Source organism: Echeneis naucrates, chromosome 11, assembly GCF_900963305.1.
Source record: "Echeneis naucrates chromosome 11, fEcheNa1.1, whole genome shotgun sequence".
In the NCBI taxonomy this organism is placed as follows: domain Eukaryota; kingdom Metazoa; phylum Chordata; class Actinopteri; order Carangiformes; family Echeneidae; genus Echeneis; species Echeneis naucrates.
The window spans coordinates 11,937,800-11,959,532 of NC_042521.1; the positions used below are offsets into that span (position 1 = coordinate 11,937,800).

General features: G+C 40.2%; 3 protein-coding genes across 3 annotated transcripts; all 3 read right to left on the reverse strand.

The window, feature by feature from the left end:
- Nucleotides 1-76: 76 nt before the first annotated feature.
- On the reverse strand, nucleotides 77-7,609 carry LOC115051054 (acetylcholinesterase collagenic tail peptide). The gene is made up of 18 exons (XM_029514323.1): nucleotides 6,960-7,609; nucleotides 6,305-6,424; nucleotides 6,102-6,211; nucleotides 5,863-5,982; nucleotides 5,606-5,650; nucleotides 5,444-5,470; nucleotides 4,478-4,549; nucleotides 4,269-4,331; nucleotides 4,141-4,167; nucleotides 3,994-4,038; nucleotides 3,743-3,778; nucleotides 3,594-3,674; nucleotides 3,255-3,351; nucleotides 3,001-3,137; nucleotides 2,781-2,900; nucleotides 2,148-2,277; nucleotides 1,474-1,576; nucleotides 77-958 (listed from the first exon to the last, which is right to left on the reverse strand). Exons 2-18 carry the CDS (start codon nucleotides 6,405-6,407, stop codon nucleotides 889-891), a joined length of 1,386 nt encoding a protein of 461 aa, XP_029370183.1. The 5' UTR covers nucleotides 6,408-6,424; nucleotides 6,960-7,609; the 3' UTR covers nucleotides 77-888.
- A 437-nt stretch (nucleotides 7,610-8,046) lies between these two features.
- LOC115051055 (cytochrome c-a) lies at nucleotides 8,047-10,424 on the reverse strand. The gene is made up of 3 exons (XM_029514324.1): nucleotides 10,265-10,424; nucleotides 9,742-9,919; nucleotides 8,047-8,792 (listed from the first exon to the last, which is right to left on the reverse strand). Exons 2-3 carry the CDS (start codon nucleotides 9,908-9,910, stop codon nucleotides 8,647-8,649), a joined length of 315 nt encoding a protein of 104 aa, XP_029370184.1. The 5' UTR covers nucleotides 9,911-9,919; nucleotides 10,265-10,424; the 3' UTR covers nucleotides 8,047-8,646.
- Nucleotides 10,425-12,266: 1,842 nt separating this feature from the next.
- Nucleotides 12,267-13,396, reverse strand: npvf (neuropeptide VF precursor). The gene is made up of 3 exons (XM_029514845.1): nucleotides 13,217-13,396; nucleotides 12,601-12,977; nucleotides 12,267-12,315 (listed from the first exon to the last, which is right to left on the reverse strand). Exons 1-3 carry the CDS (start codon nucleotides 13,394-13,396, stop codon nucleotides 12,267-12,269), a joined length of 606 nt encoding a protein of 201 aa, XP_029370705.1.
- Between the last annotated feature and the right edge of the window lie 8,337 nt (nucleotides 13,397-21,733).

The following is a 21,733-nucleotide window of genomic DNA, read 5'->3' on the forward strand; positions in this document are numbered from 1 at the left end:
ACAGACACGCCCATTCACAGTCCCCAGATTGGAGTGAAGTGAAGAAAGGACTCTTGAAGTTTAGGTCTAATCTTTATTATTGTTCGGTTTTATGAAATGTACAGTCATGCAGGCAGGTTATAAAGTTGTCACATTTTCCTGAATTTACTTAGGAGTGTTCTTTTTAGTCACAGATCAGGTTCTTCATGCTGCCAGGATAAACAAAGGTACTTTGTTCTGCTGTTGTTGTAATATGACATTCATTTTCCTTCTGTCGGGTTATCTGGACATTCATTTCTAGAGGTCCACACTTCGGCTAGTACATTTAAAGCACCCGTTAAAGCAGTCTGTTGTGCACCGAAAGACATTTACATGCAATATCACAGCACTGCACTTCATATAGCTATCTTTTCTAATGCAGTGCACGGAAATAAAAACATTTACACAACCCTGATTTGCATACTACAGTACATATTGTATCATAATATAATTGCCTCATTTGGAAAAGGCTCTATTTTCTCACTACAAAAGAAGTTCAGTACACAGCTTATATCTGCATTAACAGTCAGCAAGTCATACACATTGTAACTATTTTATTTGTTACAATCATTAAACGTTTCAATAATTCACCATCAGTGCTCATAACAGTGCTGCAGCCGGTGGTGTGACAGTAGCAAGGAGCTGCGCTCTGAGGCCAATAAAAAAGATAAACCTCCATTGGGTGATAGTCTAATCAAAGCTGGCTCTCATGACTGTTCATGACTCAGAGCAAGCACAAGAGCTTCCCTAAAGTCCCCTTTCAGTCCATTAGTTATGTTTTAAGGGGTGAGATTTAGGTAGAAACCTCAAGTGTTATCCCCTGCTACCATAAAGAGGAATTGCTTATTTGCTATTTTGTAACTTTTCAGTTCAGGTGAAGTACTTGCAGCCAGTGGAATCAATCAGACAGGAGTTGGTGCATCGGAGCTGCCCAAAGGACCTGCAGAAGACATAGAAAATAACTTAAACAAGTTCAACAGAGTGTCTCAAGTGTTTCTCTATCAAACTACACTTTAAAACCATAGCATTATGACCCCTGACAGGAGAATAACATTTATCATCTTGTTAGGTGGTGAACATTTTGTCCTCAAAGTTAATGCACTGCAAGCTGGAAAAATTGGCTACTTTGTTCACATTTCCCAGATTGCAGTAGTCAGTACCTCCCAAAAGTGGTTCAAGGAATGAAAATCAGTGAATCAGTAACAGGGTCATGGGTGGGCAAGGCTTGTTGATGGGATTGGGGAGTGAAAACAGCTTAGTCCCCTCCCACATCCATGGTAAAAATCCTTTGATGGTCGTGGCATAAAATGTTGCTGATTGAAAGCTTCATTGTGCTGTCTTGCCATAGACAATCTCTGTGAATTGCTGACCTATAGCAGCAAAGTGTACCCAAATGAATGAACACTTAGTCTCTGTATGTATATATCATACTCTGCCTTTTGTGACTGAGCATACCCAGGAAGATAGGATTTGCAGGTCTGATAACCAAAGTCCTTTCCATCACACTCCTCCATGCCGTCATGTCGGTAGCCATCTCCACAGTAGGCCCACTTACAGTCTGAAATGAAAGAGGGAAGGAGATGAAGAGAGGGTTGTTGCAGATGGAAAGAGAGAACAAGGAAAGGAAGTGAGAGGAAAGACTTTACTAATTACTTTGGCACTCTTGTGTTTCAATAATGCCAATACAGCATTTTCCTCCTAATTTAATTGAACAGGCAAGAAGAGAGTAGTGAGGAGATGGCAGCAAAAGAGAGGGTGAGATTAATGAAAGATCAAGCAAAGGTCTCATGGTGCTTAATGCTTTTATCCTCTGCAGAGGGGGCTCAGACTCAGTGGTATACTGTAGTTAGGCTCTGCAGGGCATCTAATGAGCTGCTGTGTATATGACAGCATGATGTTTGTGCAACAAAAAGCACAATTTACTTTGTAGTTAGAGAGTTTTTAGAGCAACGTATAAAAGAGTCTCTGCAACAATGACAGGTAAAAAGTATATATGATGAGACTAGAAAGATAATAGGGTCTTTTAAAAGACACTAAAAGTAGTCATTAGCGTCATGGGTTGTAGATCATTCTACCATCTGTCTTCATCTTTACATTGCTGGACATGAGCACAGAATGTATTTACTCACTAAGGCAAGCATCAGTAACAATTTGGTTTCCATCGTCACACTCCTCTCCATTCTGGGGCTGCACCTTTCCATCCCCACACACACCAACTTTGTCCGGGACTTTCTCTGTTGACTGGAATGGCTGGAAGGGCTAGACAAGTTGTAAAGACAAAAGAAGTGTTAAAGAGAGTTGTAAGACATTGATTCGGTTTGCAGGTGAAAAGACAGAAGGTATGAAAGCTAAAACTACGTTTAAAAGGCTGGAAAGATTTATTATTTTATTTAATACATCCATTGGCTTTTCCAAAAGCTTTCAACTGAAGCTTTTTCTTGGCAGGTAGACTTTGATGTATTTCCATGACAGTGTTTTTTTTTATAAAACAAGCAAACTCCATCTACTAATAAATTCTGGGAGAAAAAGATAAAAAAAGGACCTTCATTTGAGATTTTCAATTATTATTTTTAATTACTGTTTTTTAAATTAAAAATAAATATTTATGCTCAAATATAGCAATATTTGCTTTAATGGACGGTGCAATGTTGTTGCATTGTTTGAAATATTACATCTGACAGCAGCAACATTTTGAATGCATGTAGGATTACAGCTCAGTATTGTAATCCTACTGCTTACTTATACTTATTCATTACTTTTACCTGAACGGGCTTCCATCCATCTTTATCTTTAAAGTACAAAATCTTCTGATCCTTCCTGAATGCTAATGCATTTTCCAGATGAAGATGGCCCATCTCCTCCTCACTGTTGACCACAAATATCTACAAAATATGACAACTGATGAGTTAATGATTAATTCAACAACGCCACACAGTCAGTTTGAATGATAAAATATTGTATTTTGGAGGGAGAGGGCCTTACTGCAGGGACTTTACTGGGGCCCCCCCTTTGTGTGAAGCTTCCATATGGAGAATTAGTTCCAAGTGCAGTGCCACATTCACAATGACCTGGTGGACCTGGGAGACCCTTCTCTCCCTTTTCCCCCACTAGATAGAGACCTGTAAGAAAAACAAGGAGGGTAGGTAAGAAACACATGCCTACACCTTACTTTGATGGTATGGAAATGGCAAATTGAGGGTGTTTGCATGAGTGTGCTTGTGATATGTATGAGTTACCTGAGGCAGGTGGCCCAGGTGGCCCAGGCTGGCCGTTTGGACCTGGAGGACCTATGGGTCCCATGACTCCTGGGCCTCCAGTCTGACCTTTCATACCCTTGACAAATCAGAAAACATTACAATATTAACAATACATACAGATGTGCTACAGACAGGCATCCTCCATGCCACTACTACCTGAGCATAGGTTTGAAAATCTTGAAAAAAAATCTGTGTGCGTGTGTGTGGATAAGCTGAGTAGTTAGAAGTTACTTAGTTAGTTGAGTTGCTTGAGTGACCCAGCTATTGGGAGTCAACCACCTTGTGCACAAGCATTACTTTTCTTCCTCTTTCCCTCACCTGTTTGCCTCTCTTCCCAGGCCTCCCCGTTGGTCCTCTCTTTCCCGAGATCCCTGACTCTCCCCGTGGTCCCTGCTCACCCTGAGAGAGCAACAAAATTGATGACTTATCTAGTGAAATCCATCAGTCCATAGCTGAGATATACTTACTTTCTGGCCAAGCATCCCAGGCAAGCCAATGGAACCCTAAATGAAGACAAAAAAGGAACTCAACATTAGAAAATCACAGACATATAAGTGTTTCGTGTTCTTTTAATCTTTATTAAAACATCACGATAAAAAGACCTGATTGTGTCTTGTGAACCATTTTGAATTGCAATCAGTGGTTAAAGAAGCAACTGTACAGGATTCTACACTCTGATCAAATGATTAGAACCATGGAAGACATATTTCTGTCCAACCTTATCGCCTTTTGGTCCTGCTGATCCTGAGTCCCCACGAGCCCCCTTTTAAAAAGGAAAGCAGAAAGGGAGGTAACGCTGTTGTGTTACATGTAATAAATTAAGAAGAAAAAAGCAACTAATATAGAGCATATGGTCTGATCTTACCTTTTCTCCTTTGTAACCAGGTAAACCCTGGAAAGGTGGATGATGAATTTAACAGAAGATTGAACAAAAGGAAGCCCAACATGAGTCCAATATGATTGTATGCATGATGCTGTAAAAGTGTGACAGACCTTTGTCCCTGGAGGTCCCCTCAGACCTGGTAATCCCATGAGTCCTGGATCCCCTTTCTCACCCTAATTGATATAAAATAAATAACAATACGATTAATAACTGTCCAACGTTTGCTCCATGCCATACACTAACATATCAGCATGTTTAACATAAAATATAACACCCGTAACGAGGAACAAAAATCTGTCAGCGATTCGGAGAGACTTACTTTGGTTCCCTCTGGACCAGGCCATCCTGGTAATCCTTGTTTGCCTGGGAGGCCTGGAGCTCCTGTACGACCCTAAACACACAAACCAGTACTTCAATGCCATCCTTTCTTCCCTTGGTACAAAACATGCTGCAGCGCCTACACCTGGAAAGAGTTTGTAAAGGATGGGTTTCCCGACTTCCTGGAGTATAGGCAGTTGGATACCTATCTGTATAACAATTTGTGCTCATCATGACACTTCTTTCATGTTTTAAAAAGAACAATCCAGGTTTTGAAAATCAAACAGGCTTCCTATGATTACCTACCTACCTTGCAAAGCTTTAACAATGCCATAGAGATTTACTGGTGAGTGAACAGGAATAAAGCTTTGCCTGCAAGCAGCAGAGCAAATATATATTACACAACAGCCTCACATCTCTGTAACACCTGGGCAAATATCCCAGAGCTGCTGCTATGCTAGCAACGTGCTCTCATTTAGCTGCCCGTCATCAAAACAGCAGGCCGTAGAGACACTGTGGACCTGCTGCTGTGTCGAATGATTTATCATAGACAGCAAAGGCACTTTGGCAGATTAAAGTGCAGAAGTGCAGTACAAGAGAGGCTGGATCAGCAGGGCTGGAGTCCAGTACGATGGCTGATGGAGACAGGCCAAGCATAGAGGGAGAGAATTGGAAAGAAGGAGCAGAAGAGAAGAAAAAGAAGGGAGAATGAGAGAGGGATGAGGAACAGGAAGATGGACCAAGGTTTGCTACCTGGTTACAGCAGACACTGAGACTAATGTAGCATGACCCATTTAGCAGCTGCAGAAGATATTTTGAGCACATCAATGGACAAATCAAATCACAGAGACTGAGGACACAGTAAGTCAAAGACAGCGAGAGGGAGAAATCCTCTCCTTATTCCAAGGGCATACCACAGAGAGATGTGCGAGAGAACAAGATATGGAGGAGAGGAGGAGTAACTCACCTTTGACCCTGGCCGTCCAATTTCTCCCTGGAGAAGGACACAGAGAGGAGAAGCAGTGCTCATTAGAGCAGAGAAAAACACAAGGTCACAGACACAAATGTATCTGTAAAAACTGACATCAGAGACATTGGAAAAAAAATAAATAACAAAAACACCACACACCTTTTCCCCCTTTGGTCCCCGTATGCCAGGTAGTCCACCTGTACCCTGAAAAATGACACCAAACATATGTATACAGCACATACATGTGGAGAAAAATCAATACACTTGTTTAGCGACATTTCTATCCACTATGTTGAAATGGTTTCAACAGGTTGATTGCATTTGATACGCTGATTAAATAAAGATTAGAAAGTGGTAGAGCCACTAACTGAGGTTTAGAGAACTGTGTAGTGTTTTATTTTGAAGCAATGCATTACTTCTGGGCCTTGGGGTCCTGGAGGTCCTGGTGGTCCAGGTGAGCACCCGGGAATTACAACTTTTTCTTTCTGCTGCTCCTTGTCTCCAATTCCACTTTGCTCTAACAGACTAATACCATCCTTCAAACACACACAAACACAAACAAAAACTAAGTAGGTTTTCAATGAGTGGGAATATGGAAGCACCCCGATGATGGGGCATTATTCAAGCAGGTGTGCGTGACTAGTGTTGGACCTACAGGGCTGCCACGCTTCCACAGCTGCGGCGGTGGGGGGAAGAGCGGTGGCGGAGGCGGTGACGTGAGGCAACAGGGGTCAAACCTCATTGGCTCGTCTAGGAACCTAAGAGCTGAGAGAAAAACAGACCAGCATGCAGCTGGCTATGGTGAACCAGAGAAGTGTTCAGTTTTGCCGTGCACTCATACAAAGTTGTATGTCTTACCTGACTGGGCTGACAGGATGCTGTCCATGTAGGGGCGATGTGATAAGGCCCATGCAGGACATAGAAGAATGTGGAGGGACACTGCAATTTGGACCAACTCCATTCTGCTGCTTTACTTTTCTAAAACACACAACACCAAGGTGTCACACTCACTATTTATACTCGTCTGAGCTTAATGCAGTTACTGGCAGCTGCCACTTTCTTTTCCTTAATCTATCCTGTAGCCTCTCCCCCCTCCCTCTCCTCACAGTATGATGAACTTGTTGCAGGTCTTCACTGCAGCACATGCAGCCACCGCTGTAATTCCAGCTGTGTGCACCCACATCCTTCGGCCAAGTGACACAATTACACCACTCACTCACAAAACAAGCAGGCTGGACTGACACATGCTCATTCACACAAAACATTTAAAGCATGCTTGGATTTTATTTGACGAATTGCAGGCCAGCTCTGGTTGCAGATGATTCTACAAAACCTACTAAATTCACAAATCCCGTGTTGGAAGATGTGAGAAGATGCTGCATCGGATGTAGCCTCACAGCCACTTTTATTTTAATCAGACTAGACTGATGCACATATTGTCTCGGCGTTTTGACAATCTATGGGAGCAATGCCATGCACATCCACAGCTTTTCACACACAGCACATCTCTTACCTTCCACCTGAAATTGTGCCGCACTCGCAGTCTGCCGCTGGTTTCCCCTGAATGCAGAGCCCGGTGTGCAGTCACACGCCACCGGGGCTCCTCTCACATCTCAACCGTTGCCAATCCGGACCACCAATAAATCCGATCCTCTTATCGATCCCCGTCTTTCCCTCTACCGGTCAATACAACAGTTGTGCGGAGGGTGGCCTTCTTCTAACGCCCAGCAGAGGTCACTGACTGGAGCCGAGGCAGCGGGGAGGGCAGCTCAGTCCCAGCGGGTCTGGATCAGAGGCAGACTGGGCCGGACCCACTTCAGCCCAGCAGCTTGAATGGGCTGGGACGGCTCTTAACACTTCAGGCCTGCATGCTTGGACTCGCTTGGCACGCTTTATTGATGATCTCTTCAGCAACGAAAGGCTGCCCTCTGCTGGATTTTTTTTTATTCATACCAAATAGTCAATCAATAGTCAACAATCTTACATAACTTCTCTGTCCATTATGAAAACTCTAGAGAAAAAGTCAATAATATCTAGTTGCAATATTCAGATGACTATGTTTGATTTGCTAAATAATATGTTTCTCCAAAATGTAGCAGCAGCTTATGTAAGTTTGATTTCATCTTATGTAATTTAACTGTTGCTGTTTCATGTTCATTAAGTCAGTGATAGCTATAGCTAAAGCTAATTAATATTTGTGAAACTGCATTAGTTAACTTCATGCTAGCCCTGTAGGCTATTCTATAAAATAATAGCTGATGTTACTGACATGTTTTCACTTTATTTTACCAATACACTTGGCTAATGTCAGGCATTGTGCAGTGTAGCTTCATGCTACACTTTACTCACATTTTATGGAATTGTATTTTTTTTTTAAGTGTGGATGAAGTCCTTAAAGTGCTTTTGACTGATCCAAAGCCACCCAGTTCAGATTTATAAAGCAGTATAATCACTCTTACAAGAAATTGTATTTGAAATTGGTAATTCAGCAAAAACTGAACAACTGAAACAACTTTCTGGATTCAATAAACAATCTTATAAAAACAAAATGAATTGACAGCCAGTGCTTTAACAAAAACAAGTGAAGATAAAGTTGTATGTTAAGTACCGTTTAATACAAACACTTTATCATAGGCTATCAGGACATTTGTTGGACTGGAGAAGAAACTAATAGTAGACACATCTGTGCATATTCTCATTCACCCAGGTCATAGTCATATCCGGCCAACAATTGAATCGAACGCAACTGGACTTCAGACTATTCCTCTGACTAGTAAGGACTAGTCTGACTAATGCGTTCTATACCGATGAAGCCTCTGGGATAAGGAGGCGAAGCGTCTTTGGCAAACCTAATTCCTAAGTCTAGTTACATTTGATTCAATTGTTGGCTGGATATGATAGTACATATAGACAATAGAACGAAAAAAAATTAAATAAGAGATAAAATGTAAAAAAAAAAAGTATGTGAAACAAGTGTCTCTGCAAGTGTTGATAAGGTTTTACTGTAAACAACTCTGCCCCCCCCCCCCCCAAAAAAAAAGGCCAGGAAAACTCAAAAAGTTGAGATAGAGTATTAAAAGTACACACAGGGTGGGGGCAATGTTGCAATGACACAAAATGTAATGATATAAATATTGCAACTCAAAGTAAAGTTTGCATTGTTCTGTCAATCTACACTTGAGTCTGATGTTGTTAGTGTATTAGGAGGTGGCGTCTTTTAAATAAGCTATAATATCCTGTCTTTCTTTCTTTTTTCTGATCCCACTAAAGATCATCTTGGTTCCAGGAATATACTTTTTGGGGTTTTGAAGGTAGACGTTCAGAGTTTCCTCATCCCATATAATACCTAAAACAACAAACATGCACATTAAAAACATTGGAAGACCGGCAATATGTGTTAAAACACATCTTATTTGTCACAAATCTGCATTCCCCTCACATCACCTGTGTTTATTTTTTATTGCCTTGTCAGAGCACAGCTGAGGCGCTGTTGTACCTGTTCAGACCTGCTGCTCTGAACAGTGGCCATGTGAGTTATGCAGTTCATGTAAACCTGATGCATATTTCTTGATGAAAGCAATAAATATAGACTAAACCATTGTGTTTTCCAGTAAGTGGGGGGGGAAATACATCTTTCTATGCTTTTAAATCATAAACTCCTGAATATTAAAATCAATAAATGTAAAGAAAACCCTAACCCATAGTCCTTTTATATCCTGAAAGCCTGATCTCTTCTGTTTACTTGAATTTGTACTCAGGTACAATCCAGCGTTGGATTCAGCATCTATGTTCAGATCCAAGAACATAACTTTCTCAACTATTTCTGGTGTCTTGAGTTATAGCTCAAGCTTTTCCACTCAGCTCCCCCCACCCCAGGCCTGGAAAACTACTACTGTGGGGATATGCACCAATTTTTCTGCTTGAACTTCCGGCAGCATATTACCCTCGTATGTGTTTTATAGTCTTCTACTTGCTTTTCCAATGTTTCTAATGGAAGCGTCTCCAGCTGAGTTCACTAGTCTGCTCATTTTCAAGGTGTGAGTAATGATGGACATGGTTTTGATATCTCCATTTACCATGTAGCCATCAACCTTTTGTAACATTTTTCAAAAGTATTCTTGGCTGTACGTGTCTTTGCAAAAATAATTCAGACAATAAGCGAGAAAATCTTTGTTCTTTAGGCTACAGGTCTGTCATACAACAGCGGTTCCTGCTGTGATTACAATAGCAGAGAGGCAGCTTTGGCTCTCAGTTATCAGCGGATACAAATGTGTCACACGGACAAAGATTCATACCTTTGTCTATGTTGGCCTGTGTGTAGGAGTAACCGGGTGCCTGTCCAGTCTTTCTCCCAAACAGACCCCACAGGTTGGGTCCCACCTTGTGGCGCCCATCCTTCTCCACTGTGTGACACTGGGAGCATTTCTGCACAAACACCTTCTTCCCCTTCTTGAGGTCCCCCATGAGCTGCAGCTGATGGGGAAGGACATCACGGTGACACTCACTCATATCAGCGCACAACAGGAAACACTAACTAGGCAATTTTATAAACACAAGTGACTCGGGACAGATGGGCAGTTAAAAAAAGTTTCCGACTTCCGGAGTGGAAGAGTTATTTAAATAAATAATTTTCTTTACTGGCTCGGAGGAAACAAAGTCGCTAGTACAACTAAAAAAAGTGACGAACACACAAAGCATGTACAACACAACAGAAGGGGGTTCAAAACAGCAGCATCAGGCTAGCGACAAGTTTAAGGAAGACACAACAACAAAAAACAAACAAACAGGCATACATAATAAAGATAAATGCCAGCATACCTGATGAGTTTGTGTCGTTCAAGTCCGCGTCCTCACCTTTTTAAACAAACCAACCCCGGCGTTTGTGGGTTTGTGTCTGGTTAAACGTGTTGGGTTTGAACCTCAGCAGGAGCTCGTCGGGTCGGACAGGGCGGGATGGCACATTGTGCAACTAGCAGGAACAGTGTGTGTGTGTGTGTGTGTGTGTGTGTGGGGGGGGGGGGGGTCACACCCATCTCCAAAATGTGTAGACGCAAACCGGTGTAGTTAGGAAATGATCCTATCATGAGTCATCTTTAGTGTGTGAAAATGTGTGTTTGTAGCAACAGAGCGGGTTTACCTTCAGTGGATTTATTGACAGGAACAGGACCCTGAAGGACACACCTGTCCAGATCCCCACCCTAACCTGAGACCCTAAACGCACCAGGGAGCCACAGTCCCTGCATTTAGACCTCACATGTTTTATACATCAGACAGATTGTTAAATTGTAAATGTAGCTTAAATAATTTAATAGGACGTCAAATAGCATAATAAATAACGTAATATCGGTGGTCCAATCCATTAAACATGAAGCAAATAACAACAGACCCTATAAATATAATATATTATTTTTTCAAATACATTTTACTGACTCACCAAATGGATTGCAGTTGATATTAATGTTATGAATCACATGTGTGCTTTTCGTGCCAAAATGTTTGCTGTGAACGAACTGCTTTGACTATGTTTTATAGTCGTAATGTGATATTTACTGCTGATCGGCTCTCTGTATAACACACAGCCTCACTACCAAGGACAAATCATAAATGCTGAGATTAATCTCGTCTCAGTCATTATGTGGACTCAACCATTTGGCAGCATATTTGAAAATATTCACCTGAAGTTACTGATCGATGCCAGTGTGCACTGTCTCCTCATTTCTCCGCTGATGGGTCTACAAGTTCTGCTTTTGTTTGATAGACTCACTTTAGACTCACCTGGACACTTATTGTCCAGGAATCAGCTCTCCATGGGGCACCGGAATCACGTTTTAGTTATCACAGAGATAAAGGTGCACAGACAGAGGGCAGTATATACTAAATTTGATAAGAAATACATTTTACGTGGTGTTTTTTCTCCCTCTAGTGGCATATTAGTGTACTAAATAAGAAATACTCAAGGCTCTATGGTTCCTTAATGGCAGGTATTTTATGGCTTTGGTATGGTATGGTATGTTTTTTAAGGCATATTGAACATATTTCCAAATGCCTTTCATGTTATATTTTGGGATGCTCTGATAGAATGTGCTTACAATAATATTTTTATTTTAATTGCACTATTCAAAAGACACGAGCAGATCGCTGATGACAAAGGGAAACAAAGCATTGTTGCATTCATAGTGTTTCACTGGGTATCCCTGGATGACAGTTTGCTGTTTTGTCATAGTCAGTACTCATGCAGACCTTCAGTTTGCATAAATTTAAGAAATTAAGATGAAATGACTTTGCAGAAAATGTGATTTGAAGGATAGCACCCTTTTAAATCCTAAATGAAGAATATTTTAAATTACTTATTATTTTGGCATAGTCAGAGTAATTTGGCAGGCTTTGACTGATGTGATTCAGTAAGCAGAGGCCCGGTTCCCTGCTGCTTTCCTTTATCAAGCCAGAGTGACAGTGATAACATTGGTGGTTGCTCAGAATCAACCTTTAAAACACTATCTATTAATCTATAGGAGGTTTTAAATCACATGGATACTGACCATCTGTAATTTACTTATAGATTTTCAATATCATTTAGTTGAGTGTAATAACAATGCAAAGAGAAAAACAAACAAACAAACAAAGCACAAACAGCTAACTTGAAATTTTTAATATCCATCACAATAATATAACTGTGCTAAAGGGACTGAAGAATTTGCATTATTTGAATCACATTCAACTTTTTATCCTTACAGTAGCAACGATGAATGATGATATTTACACGCTGTACGAATTATCTCTGCAGACTTGTGCTGCCCCCTTCTTCCTTTAAGGGCTTCTTCTACCATCCCGCCTCTTCTGAGCTGGTTATAAAGTCCAAATCTTTAGTCCTGTGGGAAAGGAATGCAAAGCTTGTGTATTTCATAACAGAAAACATAAATAAGTATGTATGGATCTGAAAATAAATTGGAAATCAAAGTTAAGGATTTTAGATTTTAGAGTAAGAACATTAGCCCAGTGATGACTGTCAAGGTGCTTTGCTAAATAATGATGTATGATGGGGCACTGCTCCCCCCATGACCCTTTGCATAAGTCAGGGAGTTTGAGACTATACTGATTGGAAACAAAGATTTAAAACACATTTTATAATGTCATTAAGGAAAATAGTTGCCTACCATTGCATGCCAGTGTTCAGAAACTGTTGACTGGCCAGAGTCTTTAGGAGGCTCCAAAAGTGAATAGTTTTCTCTAATCTTTCAGACAGAACTGGGTTTGGTGCTTCTTGGACACCAGTACACTCAGCACACATTCGGTTCACCTCCCAGGACCGTCCAAACCTCTGGGGCATGTTAGGGGTTGAGTTTGGTGCCCTGTCATCACCCGGATTGATCTCTCTTCCAAAGCGCATGGGCATGTTGGTGTGCCTTTGTGGAGTTTTGGCAGCCTGTGGGTAGAGCCTGATGATGGTGGGGAGGCTAATTCTACTGGTAGTTGGAGTCACATGCACCTTGTAGCTCTTGTGATCCAAACTCCTGCTGATTTCATTATTTGCCTGAAAGGAGAAACATGTTATCATGACCAGTCTACTTGAAATCTGCTTGGTAACAAAACAGCAATTGTTCCAGTGTTATTATGTAAAAACAGTGTATTTGAATATGACTGTCCAGTTATCAATTCATTGATTTGAGAAGTTGGACTCAGAGACAGTTAATCAAATCTAATTGTTACATCTTTAAAGAAGGAGCCGATGCTATAAATGAAATCTATCTGTGGTTTATTAATGTTTCTTACCTCGTGATGCTGCTGTTTCCTCACACTGTGTCTTCCATCTTCACTGCTCAGCAAAGTCTGAGTACTGTGGATTAATTTCCCATTGACCTGGAGGTCAGATCCTGCTGCCCCATCAAGACCCCTCAGCATCAGGAGTGCTGACAGAAACATTGTGGTCGACCTATTAACAGCAGGAGACATCTTCTCTCAGGACAGCACTCAGACACGTTCCTTATTTCTTTCTGACCACACTGTCCCTTTCGATTAAAGACCCCTGGAAACATACGTCACCTGGGCTGCTCGACACCCACACACATACGCACATGCACAAACTGATGCAAACACATACATGTTAGCCTCAGCTTACACAATGCTACAAATTCCTGCCTCAGTAATGAAGGAGCTCTGTAGAATAAATCTGAAAGGGTATGCATGTCTTAATTGGGCTGCATTTTTTTTTATCAAAGCAGAAACACGATGATCACAAAACCAAACCAAAAGCATACAGAATACAATTGCCATATATACTAAATTTATATGATGTAACTTTTGCTGACCAGTTCATCTAATATGTTTTCCCTTGATGGCAAATGTAAGCAGTTATACTGAAAAGTTCTAGTCATTTAAATAAATAAGCTGGGCCAATTAATAAGGCGTTTAAATGGGCTGATGGCACTTGCAAATTGATTTTTTGCAATTTTTGGTTTATCTTTTTGTTTCTCATTTGACAGATTCGTTTGAAACTTACAGGGAAGCTTTACTGAATCAATAATCAAGGAAGAATCAATGACATTCTATTACCGTTCTCTCCAAACAGTATATATATATGTAGCTGTGAAGGCCAATCATACCAAGAAGAGCACAAAAAACAAAGCAAAATATTTACACGTACATTATGGAACTTGTTTTTTGAGACCACTCCTACACTTTGATAATATGGAGGCAGAGTAATACAGTTATTTTATTTGTCTTTAAATATTGACAATCAAAAAATGTACGACTAAAACCAACATTCTTCTTTTAGTAATATATCATTTTTTGAACTGCCTGTCAAAAGGGGGATATTTACCTATGATAATTCACTGTCTCTGGGAAATTTCAACTGCTCTGGCCTGCTCTGACAAGAAGTTGTTGGGGATTATGAGTAATATTCTGTATTTCTGTCATTGTTAACAAATCCCATGAAAAATTATGCACTAACCCTTCTTGAATATTGCAGTTCCATTCACTCCTGTTAAGATTAAATAAGCTGAAATCTTAAAAAAATCAATCATACGTACATAACTAGTTTAATATGCCAAAATGAGTAATGCCAATTTGGCATTATAGGTTTTGAACATGCTACTCGAACTGGACTATAAAGAGACTCTTTTTATATGTAGTTATGACATCTTTTTAGTACTTTAAGTAGTAAATCCTTACTGAAGGGATGCAGCTTTACACTATCATTATGTTTCATTAAGTTTTAAAAGACGTACCAACTGATGTTGAAGTGCTCATAGCTATGGCAGCTATGGTTAATCTCCAAAACACTCCTTATAGTAGCCCATGTCTACTGAACGCCCACATCATTCATCAGCCTTCATGTTCTACTTTGTTCAGGTTGTATTGTTATTTATTTTCTCTCCTGACTGAGATAACCGATATTATGATTGGAATTATTTGCTCAGACTTGTCAAATCTCTTTGTGAGCCCCTTTTATTTGTGTAGCTGTCATTTAGAGTAGTGAGTTGACTAAACCTGCTTATACTGACGCAATGTTACAGACGTGAGTTTCTGGAGTTTTTACGAACGTAAACTTCTTTGGAAAGAGCACAGAGCATAAGAGGAGATATTTTCTCCCCTCTTCTGTTTGTTTTAACATTTGTTTTTTTTAAGAAAACACTGCTTAATTGGACAATTAGGCTTTGACATCTATTTGTAACAAGTAGGAACGACGGCTCTGCCCACCTTCCTGTTTTCAAAGTATTGATAGCGTATTTACATGAACACATGACTCATTGGAAGTGCATTTGTGTGTCCAGGAAGACAGAATGTAAGGAATGTCTGGTGTGAGACACAGGGTGATAATGACAGCCCTTAATTTGATCCATGCGTCATGACCCTGACATTATTGCCATTTGCCAGGTTGCCATGTTCGGTCCCAGCTCTGAGCACAGAGAAACGTTTAGCAGAGCAGCTGAAAGTATCCCAGCGGTGAAGTAACTGAATTGCATCTGGTTTAAGTCATTGAGTATCAACCTTAAGATGTTTTTTTATGGTTATGGTTCAGTCTATCTTTCTATATTATCACCTCCCACCCCTCCTTAGCCTTTCTCTTTGTGCTCTCTCTCAATGACCCTGGCCCCAGCTTGCAGACTGTGGAGTTCAGGATTTACGATCCTGTCTCCAACACTTATCCAGAGTCTTATCCGCCGAGGGCTTTCCTATGCTTCAAGCTTTCCCTTTGTTCTTTTGCCGAGCTCTCTGAGCGCTCCCCCAAAGACCTTGTTCTCTGCCAGTGTAATTCTCTTTTCTTAATGTTTTTAATGTACATCCCTCGCCACCCCAGCAGCCTTTTCATCTTTCCATTTTCTCCCTCCTCTCTGCCTCTCCATGTCGTCCACTGGCTTAAAAACAGACGATATTTTCCTAACTGAAAAACTGCCCTGCAGGGTTCATGATTTAATAAACCAAACCTATCCATAAATTCCTTTTTTGACTAATGTTGCATTCTTGTAGGCAATATTCTGTATATGAGGCATGCAGATATGCTGAATTCCCTAAATTTTTTTTCCAATAAATAATTTTTTTGTGGCCTCCAGAAAAAACATGTCAATAGGGAAAACTGGCAGAAGTCAAATTGAATACAGACAGAACCAACAAGAGACAGAAAGGGACAGAAACAGGAAGCCGAGCGAAACAGACCACAATGACACTGTTGATCCCCGCCTGTCTCTTGGTGTCTGCAATTTGGCAGCACTCCCAGAATTCCTCCCCAAGCCTGGGACACCCTCAGATTCCCAAGATGATTTGTGGGAATGTGCTGTTATCCCCCCGTTGAACTGATTTATACCCAGTTTTATCTTCCCCTTCACTTAGACATCAGCCGGGTCATCATCACAACACTTTACATGCCCGTACACTCAGCAGGGAGGCACATTTGTCAAACCCTTGTGACAGGTTATAGTTTTATCAATGATCAAATCCATTTCTGTGGGATCACTGCTTTATGATATATGAGAAGATGCTCTGACGCCGGGCAGACAGACACACAGGCTCATACTACGGTACTGTCAGTGTGGGCAGTGCAATTCCAAGTTGTGTTGTTGTGACTGTGGTGAATGGTGATGGATCCATCGCTCTCATATGACCACATCTAATAAAAAGAGACTCAGAATAAAATCTTTGAGCTAATTGGAGGTTCAGGAGACAGATGTTGGTATAGACAGGGAGCCATGCTTTTATCTCTTTCCACAGAGGGACAGCAGGAGTTTTATGATCAAGTATTTAACCTGTTATAAATGATGTTCATTCATTCATTCACTCATGGCTCTCAGTCCCAACCTGATTAGTTGCTACTAAAGACATAAATCTTTGGCTGGAAATATCAAGCATCTTGTAGAATTTATTTGGGCAATGTAGTTTTAGAAGATTTTCCTCAGAAAAATCTTAATAGTACATTTGTTAATTCTATTACTCATCATAACTGTTGATGAAGATCAATGGAACAATGACGCTTTAGATGTTTAGTTCAGACAGTACGTGTTTGTGAGATTAATTAATAGTTTACTTGTGTTTTCCTTGATTGTGTTAATAATTATAAAAATAAACACAAGATTGGCAAATTTGGCCCTTAGATTACCAGAATAAATAGATAGAGCTGTTGGTTAGGTTGATTAGAAAACCACTAGAGGGCACCCTTGGTTTGAGTGGTCAAATCCAGGGGGTGCACAATTGAGCTGCTTATTTATTTTTTTAAATTAACCTATGTTTTCTCGGCTTAGCAGTTATTCTTCATTCATATCATTCATCGCACAATCTCTCCAGGTTACAGTCTAAATAGTTGAGGTGATTTGTTTTGAGTTGTATTTAGTTGTGAACAGTGTGAGTTGTGAAGGCGCTTTGAGCAAAGGGGGGATGTGGTTCACCAGGTGGCACTCTCAGCACACTGGTTCATTTGTAGAGAAGGTGCATCAGAGGAGGAGCTCATCCTGGAAGAAAGAAGGAGTGCCCATCACAAAAAGGAGGAGGTGTTTTCATGGCTGGCTAACAAGGGGAGGAGCTGTAGGCACCAACCTATCAAACTCTTGAAGAAATTCACCAATCAGAGATGCAGAGGGAAATGCAGGAGAGGGAGTCAGAAAACTGAGCAAATGACCCCGTGATGAGAGAGAAGGGGTGGAGGATGGGAGAAATGGGGGGATGAACAGGGGCCCTAAAAGAAGAAGTCTTGGGTTGGCTGAAAAAAACAAAACAAAAACCATAGCATATGGTTTATGTTTTGTTAAAAGAGATATTCCTTTTCCCAGACACAAGAGCAAAGAGTCCATTCAAGTATAAAGAGATAAACAGCACTTGGATGATGGAGAAGATGAGAGATTGAGTGGAATAAAATGCAGCAAGGTACAAAAATATGGTGATGAAAAAAATAGAGAAGTGAGTTACTGGAAAACAGAAAGCAGTAAAATATGGAGGAAAATATAATGACTTTGTCTGGTAATAAAGCATTAATGTGCCAGACTTGTGCAGTTTTCCTTTTACTCAATTTGAATGTTTACATGGTAATTTATCAGTTGAGAGTTTAATGAGCCTTGGGCCTTGGAAATTCTTAAAAGCCAGGTGCATAAATTCCTAAAACACCGTCAGAAAGAAAATAAGCATCTTTTATTTCACTCTTGTTGCTAAATGAAAGGGTTAGACTTTTCAAATATTTAGTGTAGTTACAGTGACAGGTTGAAAAAAAAAGAAGAAGAAAGAAAAGCAGAAAATGTGGGAGAGAAAGAGCCTAAGGAGATGTACTTTCCCTCTGTCACGCCTGACCTTTGGGGTTTCCCTCTGCTCCCAGTTAGGTGACCAGTTTGGCCACTTTTCAGTAAGTCAGAGGAGGTCAAAAGTCAACCTAGACACCCACACAGAGAGCTACAGCGTGACCTTCAACCCCTCCCTGTCATGCAGCTGCACAGCGCCTAAAGCATAGCGTGGTAGGATGGAAGAGGGAGTGGGCGACGCTGCATTTTTGAACGCATAAAAATCTGATTTGGTTTCCTCCTGCAAGCACATTTTTCGTTTTAATCTGAGCATCTCGTAATTTGCCACGTGGAAAAATATGTTTGATGAAAGATATAAAAGTTTATTTATTTCATTATATTCGCAGATTTTTACAAATTGTTGTCCCGAATTTAACCATAATTCTGGAGGTGCAACTGTTCAACATTATCACGAATTCAATACACAAGACTTTCAGAAGACGAGGGAACGTGTGTGGCTTTGATTTGGCTATTGTTTTATATTTCTTTATAAGAGTAAGGGAGGAAACAGAAAAATAAAAGCATGAAAGTAAGAAATATCAAAATCTGATTTCAAAAGAATATTTTTCTTCTTAATAATTAGCTTTAAATAATTTCTCATTGATTCTATGTTCATCAGCAGAAAAAAATGTGGTGTGGAGGCCAGACTTGGCCTATCAATGAATTTATTTCTGAGAAAAAAAAATATTAAAATTTAATAATCATCTCGTGCATTCACGTGCTGTTTTCTTTTCTTTTTAGTTAGTGTATCAACTAACACAAAATTAAGCTGTTGCAATGTTAGGTGATGGCAAATTTTAATTTTTAACTTTTAATTTTTTTGCATTTTGTTGCTTGATTGTACGTCACTGTATGCGCTGTATGTCCAAGTGATGAGAGAAACACACAAAAGCCATAATCAAATTAAAGCAGTTATAATGTAACTGCCATCTAAAAGTCATCCACTCAAAAAAACAGCTTAAATCCAAATATTGGAGTGCATGCACTCAGCTGTGCACAGTTACAGCATGAACTCTCATGTTTCGCTTCCAGGAAGCTTTCAACCTCTGATGCGTTAACCTCCATAAATTAAGAGCATAAAGCAGTTATGCTGCAGTGTGTTTAATCTCTTTCTTTTAGTGTTACCATGTTAGAAAACAAATTTTCCAAAATGGAATTCACAGTTGCTTTGAAAACATTTTAAAACAAAATGATAATAAGGGAAGCTCATAGTTTTCGAATTTGTAGAACACTTTCTATAAGTTAAAGGTGATAATTGAATTTCATGATGTGTGGCATTTAAAGCAACACTGTTAAAGCGAATCATGATATCTAAGGAGTTCTCCTATATTCACATGTGAGCAGCCAGCTTCTAAAAGTACACAATAGTACATGAAGAAAGCCAGAATATTGATATGATATGGCGCTTAAAAAGATAAACTAAGTCAGGGATTTTTAACATATTTAAGATAAATTTTTAAACAGTTTAATCATCGCAATTGTTTTTATTTTACATTCTTTAAAATTGAAAAAAGCTAAATGTGCTCTAATTTTGATTTAGCGATTATTCTGTATCGTGTAATTTCTCACCATGTTCATCATCTTTTGATGGGAAAACGAAAAGAAAAAGAGGAAAATTCATTTGACCAGACTGAATGAAAGAGGAACATGCACTTGAAAACAGTACTGTCCATGCTGGGTTTCTCTTTATTTTCACATATGCACATGCTCGGTTATGTGTGAATAAAATACTCTCACCCGCTGATAGTTTGTGATGGTTCTGCTGTAAAAGTATCTCCACTACTCCCCCTTTCCCCTCCCTTTCCCACTCGCCTCTCATGCCATTCCCGGCAGCTAGAATTGGAATATACACTATGTGTGTCTATGTGTATGAGGGAACTTGATCTGGACCATAGCTTTCAGCACGGCTTGCAGGATCCCCAGAGTTTAGAAAGAAGACAGGGAGACAGAAAGAGAGAGCCCAATTTGACCTCAGTAGAGATTTTTCACACACACACACACACACACTCACACAGGCAGCATGGTGAAGCATTGAGTGGTAGGGACAGCTGTAGGATAGTGACATCATCTTTAGATGCTGACTGCTGCATTTATCTGATCTGAGTGCAGGATTGAAAGTGAAACACCACACTGCACTCAGGACCCTCTGCCAGAAAAAAGTCTGAGTTCTCTGTGTGCATATGTGTGTGTGAAGGTTTAAGAGCACCAATAAAAACACAACATTGAACCACACTCCTCTCTCTGTCTCTTTCTGTTTGCCTCCTGTTGGCTCTCTCCGTTTCGGCCTGGTTGCTGATTGATGCGTTGTATATATTCCTTGTGGTAATCAGATCCTTTTCTTCCAGAGGTTGCTGTAAATACAGTTGGCAGAAGTGCCATCCTGCCAGGCAGACAGTCTGACTGTCTCTGGTGGGGATTTAGCCAACACTGTGAAGCCTGGCATTGTGCTGTGATGGGCCCTGTGGGCATGAGGAAACACATGATTCCTCCCTATGATGAGAGCAGTGCACGCTAATAGTCGTTTATATATGTGTGTGTGTGTGTGTGTGTGTGTGCGTTAGAGGTCATCCTTGGTCTCTGTTGGCGTAGATGTGCAGATTCATTAGATGCCCGACTTGATTTGAGCGGTAAATTAGTGGGTACATGGAAAAGAGCAGAGCAGCGAGGTAGTGCACTGATGTGACTTTTTGCAGTTTAGTGAAGATGACACAGGAGGGGGACACATACATGCACACACACACACACATATAGATCTCCACTGCTCTTAGGACACTTATATGAATCAACCAGCACGGTTGACTTCAATTTGACTGTCTTTATTTATCTTTTTATCTTTTACACTTTCTCTGTATGTGTCTGCGTGTGTGTGTGTGTGTGTGTGTGTGTGTGTGTGTTCGTGTGTGCATGTCTGTGGTTTTCACCATTAAGCCAGAACGTAGTGAAAAAGTAAAGCTTTAAATGGCACACTCAGCGATTACCACCACAAATACTGAATTCCACGAAATGGCTTGAACAAAACAACATGTTAGGGAGGTTGGGCTCAAACACAGACAGACAACAACACGCACACTGAGGATGCTTTTAGCATTTGCTCATGCTCATTAAATAACAGGAGCAGACATTGTATAGGTCATGGACATCCACATTGAATCATACAGTTGTGCCAATATATTTGCATCATAATATGTAATAAACATTTGACCTTAGTGATAACAGCACTGCTTAGTTTGCCTGATCAAAATGAATCTCTCCATTACTGTGTACTGTGTACTGCATACACTTACTTGCTTGTTTTAAGCTTTCAACACTGAACAGATTCTCAATGGGACTTTTTGTCTCCATTGACATAGTCACTATTTTGTCTGAAAAAGTTTTCATCTACTGACAAACACCATGTGATGGTTTAATCTTTCAGAGAAAAAGTGAACCATGAAGTCAATGATAAAGTTTGACTCTTTAACAGTAACCACGGTTATTAGAAATCTGATTTTTTATTTCTTGATTGCTTTCTGATTTTAGGGTATTTCAA